This window comes from Pelecanus crispus, chromosome 2 (assembly GCF_030463565.1).
Source record: "Pelecanus crispus isolate bPelCri1 chromosome 2, bPelCri1.pri, whole genome shotgun sequence".
In the NCBI taxonomy this organism is placed as follows: domain Eukaryota; kingdom Metazoa; phylum Chordata; class Aves; order Pelecaniformes; family Pelecanidae; genus Pelecanus; species Pelecanus crispus.
Window position 1 is genome coordinate 16,274,701 of NC_134644.1, and position 9,997 is coordinate 16,284,697.

Genomic DNA, 9,997 nt, shown 5'->3' on the forward strand with positions numbered 1-9,997 from the left:
AAAAACCCAGTTATCTCTGAAGCTCTGTTGTGATCTTAGTCCCTTTGTAGTCCATTAGGGCTTTCAAAGCCTCTGTCTCTTTAGTAAAGGTTTTGTGGTAACTTCAGCTATCTGCACATGTGGCATGTACTTGCATTCATGCTTTCTACATGGTGCATTTTAGTGTCTTGTGTAAATCTAAACAGAGCAGCAGCTCAATTCTAGTTCCACCTGTTTGATAATTTAACCATTCCCTGTGCTGTAAAGTCCTTTAATCTGTTATATTTACAGTGAATGGAAAAAAGTGAAACCGTTTTCAAATAAAGAGAAGCAATTCTGATTTCATGTTTTATCTGTGATAACTACTTTCTCACATATGACATAATGTAGCTTACCAACTATATGCAAGCTTTCCAATGTTGTTAAAGTGGAACCCATGGAATGAGGAGATTGGCTCTAAAATCTTAGTTTAAATATTTTTATTCCTTATGGACAAGTTGAGATGGGAACTTCTGAGTATCCCTCTGGTTCTCTGTAAGCTGCTTATAACCACACCAGAGAGAATTCACAAATAAATCTTGTGATTTTCAGGTAATCACTCACTTCCATAAGCTGAGCCCTTCAATAAAATACCAAATGTCAGAAGACTCTCAATAAAGTCAAGAAAGTTAGAAATGTTGACATATGCAATAACTGAAATGCTGCTCTGTATGTGTTGCCCTTATTTAATATAGTAGGAAATCTCCATGGGGGTTGTTGGTTTGGACATACATATGTACAGCTTATTCATCTCTAAGAAAATTTCCCACAAGGCTGACACACGATTCTGTTTTCTCAACTTGTTGCTTCATCATACCATTCCTAAAGTATTTTTCACTAGAAATACTGTTTTACTGAGGTTTTTAAAGAATAAATCTATTCTGAGGTAGACATCAATGCTGCATTAAGGATTCTCTTAAATAAGTTCTCTGTTACTCATAGCCTATGCTTTCACATTCTGATTCTTTTGCACAATAATCTTCTCATAAGGGGAAAGGCAGTTGTTCACCAAATTCTATCTATCCGTTAAATTCTGAGCTGAGCCTGGTGCTCTGTCTGAGGTGTATTGTTATTGAAAATGAAGTTTCTGAAAGTTGTACACCTGTTTCAGATTTGTTGTGTTTCGGGATACCTGCAGGTACTTCACCATATAGAATCATAGAATGCTTTGCGTTGGAAGGGACCTTTAGAGGTCATCTAGCCCAACCCCCCTGCAGTGAGCAGGGACAGCTTTAACCAGATCAGGTTGCTCAGAGCCCCGTCCAACCTGACCTTGAATGTTGCCAGGGATGGGGCATCTACCACCTCTCTGGGCAACCTGTTCCAGTGCTTCACCACCCTCATTGTAAAAAATTTCTTCCTTACATCCAGTCTAAATCCATTCTTCTTTAGTTTAAATCCATTATTCCTTGTCCTGTCACAACAGGCCCTGCTAAAAAGTTTGTCCCCATCCTTCCTATAGGCCCCCTTTAAGTACTGAAAGGCTGCAATAAGGTCTCCCCGCAGCCTTCTCTTCTCCAGGCTGAACAACCCCAACTCTCTCAGCCTGGCCTCGTAGCAGAGGTGCTCCAGCCCTCGCATCATTTTGGTGGCCCTCCCCTGGACCCACTCCAACAGGTCCATGTCCTTCTTGTGCTGAGGGCCCCAGAGCTGGACGCAGTGCTGCAGGTGGGGTCTCACCAGAGCAGAGCAGGGGGGCAGAATCCCCTCCCTCGACCTGCTGGCCACGCTGCTTTTGATGCAGCCCAGGATACGGTTGGCTTCCTGGGCTGCAAGCGCACATTGCTGGCTCATGTCCAGCTTTTCATCTACCAGTACCCCCAAGCCCTTCTCCGCAGGGCTGCTCTCAATCCCTTCATCCCCCAGCCTGCACTGATATCGGGGGTTGCCCCGTCCCAGGTGCAGGACCTTGCACTTGGCCTTGTTGAACCTCATGAGGTTCAACAATTAAGTTCAACAAGTAAGTTCAACAAGTAAGTAAGACAAAGGAGAAGTTAATGTCACAAATGACAACTTTCTAGTTTCTAAAACTTGTCTTCAATGTATGAAGCTTTTGAAAAGCCTTTTATCTTGCAGATATTTGTCAGCCATTATGATATTTTTTCTGCTGCAGAAATTATAACAGCGAAAAACAAAAGAGATGTTCATTTTGAGGGAAGGCACAGATAAAAAGGGGGAAAATGCTTTAACAAAAGCAGGTCTGAGACAAGCTGTTTCAGTCCCAGGCTCAGCCAAGTGGTTACGCTCCCTAACCTCCCAGTGATTAGACTTATGTGTTTTGAATAGAACTGGTAATTTCAGGAGTGAAAATAATATTCTGTTTCTTTGTTAGATGAAACCTTACCATTAAAACAACAAGAAAAGCCCATAACATTCATTGACTTTTGTGGTACCCTATTTTGCAAGATGAAATCACAAAATCTGAAGAGAGTAGTAATGTAAAATGAAAAGTGGTATCTCTACAAAAGTAAACTTTTCCATAATCCAAAGTTTGAATCCAGCCATTCTGCAAGATCTTGACTGGTAATGCTCTGTGTTCCCAGAAAGGCCATCCATTTTCAAGTCCTTTTAGTATTGGCCTCAAAGTTTCAAATTGTCACCTCATTAAGATGTGATCTAAAATCCTTCTCAGAGATACAGGATTCCCCATTGTCCACAAGAGACTTGCTAAATTTATCTACTTGATCACATTGAACCTGAAAATGTTTCCCTGTCTCTCAGAAAAGAGAGCAGTGCATGTCTGGACCAACAGCAAAATAGGATGTCTCCACACTAAGGGAGAGCATCGCTTGAGTGTACCGGTGAGGTTCGAAAGAGCTGCTGTGTTCCCTCCTCCCTCAGACCCTCAGTATGGCATAAAACATAGCATTACCATGGTGAGGCTAACTTGCAGTGTCTGAAGGTCTTTTCCACTGAATTAATTTCAATTTCAGTGTTACTATAAAAGCACAACCCATTCTGGACCAATATTTTCCTAGGTAGGTCAGAAAAAGAATCTGTAACACAGGACAACTGTACTCGGCGCTGGTGAGGCCGCACCTCGAATACTGTGTCCAGTTTTGGGCCCCTCAATACAAGAAAGACACTGAGGTGCTGGAGCATGTCCAGAGAAGGGCAACGAAGCTGGTGAAGGGTCTGGAGCACAGGCCTTATGAGGAGCGGCTGAGGGAACTGGGGTTGTTTAGCCTGGAGAAGAGGAGGCTGAGGGGAGACCTTATCACTCTCTACAACTACCTGAAAGGAGGCTGTAGTGAGGTGGGTGTTGGTCTCTTCTCCCAAGTAGCTAGCGATAGGATGAGAGGAAATGGGCTTAAGCTGCATCGGGGGAGGTTTAGGTTGGAAATTAGGAAAAAGTTCTTTATGGAAAGGGTGGTCAAGAATTGGAACAGGCTGCCCAGAGAGGTGGTGGAGTCCCCATCCCTGGAAGTGTTTAAAAAAACGGGTAGATGTGGCACTTCGGGACATGGTTTAGTCTAGTCTACCCTTGATTGGCTTAGAGTAGACTTGGTAGTGTAGGTTAATGGTTGGACTGGATGATCTTGAAGGTCTTTTCCAACCTAAACGATTCTATGATTCTATGATTCTATGACACTGTTATGGGTCAGAATTTAAAGTAATTATTATGAAAGAGCTACTTGAACTGCATGTTGAAACAAATACAAGTGTATGTGTACAACAGCAATTTAAATGGTAGCCCTTTTGTGGGTATTTTTCTGCTTTAAGACATTTTCGTTTTCATTTTGTAGCCAAGCACCAAGACGTACTCACAGAGTGGGAGACACTCAGTATCAGTAGAGGTTCAAATGCAGCGGCAGCGGCAAGAAGAAAGAGAGAGTTTCCAGCAAGCTCAGCGGCAGTACAGCTCATTACCCAGGTATGGTAACTGTCTGAAGCTATTCAGTGTATATGAGCCTGGAGCTAATTTCGTCTGTGGAAGGAAAATGTTGTGCTTAGTGCAGACACTTTTGTTTAGCATTGATATAAGGTGGAATGTATTCAGTGTGGAAGAGGCATGAAATTTCTTAATTGAGAGCATGTGGTACCTGTTTATTTTAGGAGAATTACTTCAGAGCTGATTTCAGTGGGATTTGATGACACTCAGCACCCAACAGAATTGAGACATTAAAACAAAGCTATTCTTTGTGGGACACAATCCAGTCTAATTTTCTGCAATTACAAAAGTCTCCCAAGCATGACATGGGTTGTCCCCTTTTGACATGTCAGACTATTTTTTTCTGTTGCCTAATGCCTCAGTGGATAGAAATTCTGTCTCTGTGGTGCTGATACAGAGAAAAAATTTAAAAGGAAAAAAAAATCTCAGGACCTCAAACAAAAGAATATGGAACTGAGAAACTCTATCCGAAAAATCAGGGGCCTCCAAATTTCCAGTATATACATTTCTCCTAAGTTAGCAATGGAATACTGAATCATTATACTGGTCATTAGCAATGGAATACTGAAAATTAGTACACTTTTTGTCTAAACAAATCTTTATTTTAAAAAATCTTAGATTTTTTTTTAAATTAGCTGTTTGGGCAAAATGTCTTTTACTTGATATTTAGCTTTAAGAAATATTAGACATTTACCCAACTTGTATTGTAAATTAGATATCTAAGCATTATGCTTAGCTATATAGATTAATTAGATAGTTAAGGATTATGCAAATATTCTTTGCATTTTCAAATATCAGTGGCAATGGTTGAATGGAGAATCCTTTACACTGGAGGCTGGTGTCAGTTTTCCTTGATTCTAGTTGTTTCTTCCAATGAGGTTGTATTATTTTTTGTGCCCCATGTGGAAATGGAGTGGAAAATATATTTTTGTGACAATGTGTGCTTTACCAAGAGTATCATAACTCTTTTTTTGAAACAAATAGAAGCTTCATAATCAAAGTTATCTAATCATGAACTCTTATCCTACCCACATCTTTGAAAATAAAACAGATCTCTCAGATTTTCACACACTATAACACCTTTCGGTGTAGAATTTTTCTGTTAGGTTTGGAAGGTGGGAAAGGAAAATGTAAAGTTACTGTGTTTTCTTAGATTGGTAGTTTGTAATTTTGAAAATCTTTATATTCCCTTTGCTTCTTATCTCTACATCCCTTCTGAAGTGACCACCCCTATTAATGCCGTATTGGTTTTCATGAGAAATTCTCTTTCAGTTTTGCTAGCCCCAGCAATGCACAGATTGAGTGGAATAGCACAGATGCTAGTGATGCTTTTAAGTTGGGAGGGTTATTTTTAGTTTTAAATCTATGGTTCTTGAAACTCACTTCCTGTGTTCTGCTCAATCACTGATAGTATTTAAAACCTGGAAGTCAGTTGTAATGCAGTTCCAGTGGCAGAAATTAATACCTGTAACGAGAAAATTAATCTACAAGATATTTGGAAAATAATGTTTTGGGTCATAGAAATGCTTGTTTTGAAAAGAGTGACTGAGAACTTCACTCAATGTGGTTTTCAACATAAGAAATTACTTGCAAGCTAGCAATGCATGTTACTGAGTAATTAATGGTAACTTAATGACTTTGAGCACTCTGGGTATTTGAGCTGTGCTGAGAGCAGACAGAATTTCAGGACCTTGGGCTAAAGTTGAGTGCTGTAGATACCACAATACTCCTATAACAAGCTGGGACATCCAGTTCTTCAGCTTTACAAAGAACTGTTTACAAACTGTTTGTAACTCCGTCACTGATCTTTAAAGAAATCTTACTCTTACTCTGAAACTTAGGTCCCAAGCTTAATGTTGCAACTATGGCTTTGTAATGATTAAAGTTTGTGCACTGGCTTCATTCTTGAGCTTTGTTGCTTTTCATCTTGTATAGTCTCTAGGGGACCTCTTTTTTTTTTTCCCCCTTTGTACATTTAAATCATTAGTATTGAAGGCAAATAAACTCTAGTCAATTTTAAAGGATCTTCCCAGAAAGACAGTGAAAGTGGGCCAACTAATTTTGAAAAAGTACCAGAAAACAGTCAGTAAATTAAATCCGTTCAACTAGTCATCCTCTTGTCCCACGTGAAACTGTAAAAGCAATGTTTAACTCCAAGTTAATTTTCTAGTACTTAAAATTTATCTTACTCTAGATCAGAAACCTGACAGTTTCGTAGCCTACAGAGGTTCATTCAATTTGCTCTTGTTCCAGGGAGTGATAAAACATGGCTCAGAAACATCATTTCTTTGGCAAAGTTGGATATGAGAATACCAAGAACAGCTATAAAAATTTGCATAAGAATTTACATTATGTGGTAATATATGCTATAATTTACATTCATCCTGAATAACAATTTTTATCCAGAGGTCTCAGAATCTATTATGAAATAAGGTGGATATGGTCATTTTCAAGTTATATGTGTGGAAGGAAGATCACAAAAACATTAGGTGACTTGTTACTTTCACTAATGGTAGAAAAATTCTCCAGGTCTCCTGTCTTTCCACTGCATATTCATTGGATGAGGCCACATTGAGTCATGTGTGTTGACATGAAAAACCAAGCCATATGTAAACAACTAAATGATTTTCTTATTGATTAATGTCGCAATATATTTTTTTTTTTTTACTGCTTGATTCTCGTACACTCATTTTAATCGCGAAGTGGGTATCTCTTTTGCTGCAGCACAAGCTACAGCACAAAATTGTTTTACTTTATCATCAACAATCTTATTTTAAATTCATAAAAGCATCTAGCAGCTTGATAGTAAATTAAAGCTATTTCAAAACCATAATCTGTCTTCAAAATAATGTGATGATTTGTTGTAAAGAGAGATAAGAATTTGTAATTCCGATATGTATTTCATTTATTTATCTGCCCCATGGAGCCAGAAGATAAGCAAGAAAGGTATCTCTGCCTTTTCTTTTATAAAAGCTATAGAAAACTGGGAAACAGTCCTGATAGCATGAAATTCCTTAATTCTGGAAATGGGAGGAAGAAACTCTCATCTGTGCAACTACCTGTCAATAATGAGCTTTATCTTCTGACTTGTGCAGTGTTAGAGCAAGTGTTTTGATGATCTGCCTGTTGCATTTTTAATCAAGTGTGAGACAAGATTCAAATCTTTCATGAGTGACTTTCCAAGTGCTGGCTTTTATCTGGTTTCTTAGGAAGGGCAGCAATGTGTATGGGCTTTCCTAGTCTGCAACTGAATTGTAGCACTTTTTTCTTAAGAACATGATGGTTGTTATAGCACTGGATGGGTTTTCATGGCATATTCCTCCTCGAGAGGCCTAGAAATACAGTTCAACTCTATAGGAAATGTTCTCCCAACAAAAGAGGCAAGATGCCTCTGAGGCAGAAGAGAACATGAATTCTGAAGAATGCTATAGCTGGAGGAAACCTGATGGTACTGCAGAAGCACCCTTCTTTCCAGGGACTGTCAGTAACAGTAGAAGGGAAACCAGAACATTTGTCTTAAAAGCCTCTTCCATTTTTTATTCCAGGCAAAGCAGAAAAAACGCCAGTTCTGTATCTCAAGACTCCTGGGAGCAGAGCTATTCCCCTGGAGAAGGGTTCCAGACTGCAAAGGAAAATCCCAGATATTCCAGCTACCAGGGATCAAGGAATGGCTATATGGGGGGACATGGCTTCAATGCCAGGGTAATGCTGGAAACACAAGAACTGCTCCGTCAAGAGCAGAGGCGGAAAGAACAACAACTGAAAAAAAAAACTTCTTCTGAAGGGCCTAGCAACTATGACTCATATAAGAAAATTCAGGACCCTAATTATACCCCTCCTAAAGGTCCTTTCAGGCAAGATGTACCGCCTTCACCATCTCAGGTAGCGAGGCTGAACAGGTTGCAAACACCAGAAAAGGGAAGACCATTTTATTCTTGAGGTGAAGAAAATGAAGATCAACTTATCATGCAATAAGGAACATTTTCATATACAGACTTATATTTTGAAAACTTATTAAACTGATGGTACTAAGGAGTATATCCATTGTCTGTTTCAGTGCCTTTAAAAATATGGGCAAAGCATTGGTGGACCTTATGTCTTTGCCATTCTGTCTCAAGTGTTCATGGAAGGATGTTCCACCATTTGACAATCATAGCGGAAATGAGCAACACCGCCCCTGCGTACTGAGTCCCATAGCCCAGTCCAGTAGTTGTCAATGGCTTATTACTAGGATTTGTTGTAATGTGGTTTACTTTGCAGTGACTTATTACACCAACATGCAGCTTTGTGGCATAAAATTAATTAATTTGAGGTTGAAGGAAGCATTGACATGTCCTTTTTTATTTCTCTCGGGTCAGGAGGAGGGTTACATATCAACTCTTGAGTGGATAAGGCTTAGCTCTACTCTGGATCACAGTTGCAGTTCTAAGATGTTTTATGGTGGAGTCATTACCAGTCTTTGTTGATCAATATTTAAGTGTCTATATGCTGAAAAACTATCCTTCTCTTATTATGCACATATGCACTCTTTTGTTCTCTCTCTCCCCACTCTGAGCTTATTAAAAAAACCTTTATCCTGACTCATGAGCAAAACAATATTAAGCTTTCAGTTATCCTGAGAGTCTTGTTACAATTGCCTTATAATCTTAATACACAGTCCATTACAAATAAAATAATTGGAGAGAGACTATTTATACAGTTACAGCCAAGCCCTTGATAAGTACATTTTCCTATTTTGTTAAAGATGGGAAATTATGAACAAACATACAACTGAGTTCTGCTTTGCTTTACTTCTAAATGAATTTGGTCATATGACACTCGTGTCTAGGAAGAGAACTAGGGAAGGTATTATCCCATGGTCATCTGATACACAGTTGTCTTTGGGCAAATTTTGGAGATAACTTGAAGGAAGAGCAGAAGAAATCAAAGTTTTTCTTTGGGTCAAAAAAAATGAAAAGAAAACAATTTCGTCTTTTTACAATTTGTGAAGCTTTGTGGACAATTGCCTTGTGCTTCCGTATACTGTATTGTTGCATCGTGATGCTACATTAAGAATAAACCTTTAAGTATATGAATGAGAGATAAGTGCAGACAAACTGTTACACATCATCCTGAAAACATGTCAGTATCCAAAAATAACTAAAGCAAAAAAGATTGCCCTAGCAGTGAGTAATATTTGAATGTGCATATGGGATATGAGAATTTCTTTTGCAGCAGTTGTTTTTATGTTTGTTGGTCCGAACTTCATGTATTGTAAAAAGCATAGCTGGGTTGCTGAAGTGCCTGCAAATCCTGATGTGAAAAGGCTTGAGAAAGGATCTCAGCGTATTGTGTACAAAAAGGAAAGAAAGAAACCAAGAAAGAAAATCATGTATTGAGTGATTTTAAAAAACGCCTATTTTTTTTTACTGGCACATTTTATTTTTGCGCCAACTTGTTTCTAGAATATATGTGAAATATCAGCACACGTATCTGTGTCTTTTATGCCTGTTTGTTAACAGTTTTTGTTGTTAATAATGTACGCCATGTTTAAAAGTTGTTACTAGTGTAAGCACAGTGACATTGGATAACAATAGCTCTTTTACGCAGAATTTACAAAACTGTGTAAAATGGCTTTCTGTGTACATATGAAATTTAGAATAAACGACTGTTTCCATCCTCGTCTTGGTATTGCCGCTAGACCCTTATGAGAACTGCTGCAGACATTGACTTTAAAAAATATTTAACAGATGTGGTTTATCCTGTTCCTAATGGTTTGCGTGTGTCTTTCTGTGAGCGCTTATAAATATCGGGGAAAAAGAAAAGAACAGATTTGCAGCCCAGCTGAACACCTGAAGTCTATCCGCAGAGGGAAAAAACAGTCAGTCTAATGTCTTATGTTATTTTAGGCCATACCTGTGACATTTAAAAGGTGCATTCTTAAGACTAACCTCTGTGGCAAAAATCTGTTGGGCCATAGCATGGAGTCCCCTCCCTGAGGAGGGTGCCGGCAGGAGAAGGGCACCTGCTGTGCTCTGGCCAAATCCGGGCATGTGTGAGGAAGCCCCCTCTGCTCTGAGTGGGTGTTTTGGGCTCTGATGGGAGCCC

The 9,997-nt window shown here is 39.1% G+C and overlaps 1 protein-coding gene across 8 annotated transcripts in view; it reads left to right on the forward strand.

Annotated features, from left to right (window-relative positions):
- PARD3 (par-3 family cell polarity regulator) overlaps positions 1 to 7,849 on the forward strand; it is a 462,728-nt gene extending 454,879 nt beyond the window's left edge. For all 8 annotated transcript variants that reach the window (XM_075704957.1, XM_075704960.1, XM_075704958.1 and 5 more), the window contains 2 exons: positions 3,765 to 3,892; positions 7,456 to 7,849. In XM_075704957.1, the coding sequence (XP_075561072.1) occupies positions 3,765 to 3,892; positions 7,456 to 7,849 (522 nt within the window). The remainder of the gene's footprint in view (positions 1 to 3,764; positions 3,893 to 7,455) is intronic.
- Positions 7,850 to 9,997: the final 2,148 nt, after the last annotated feature.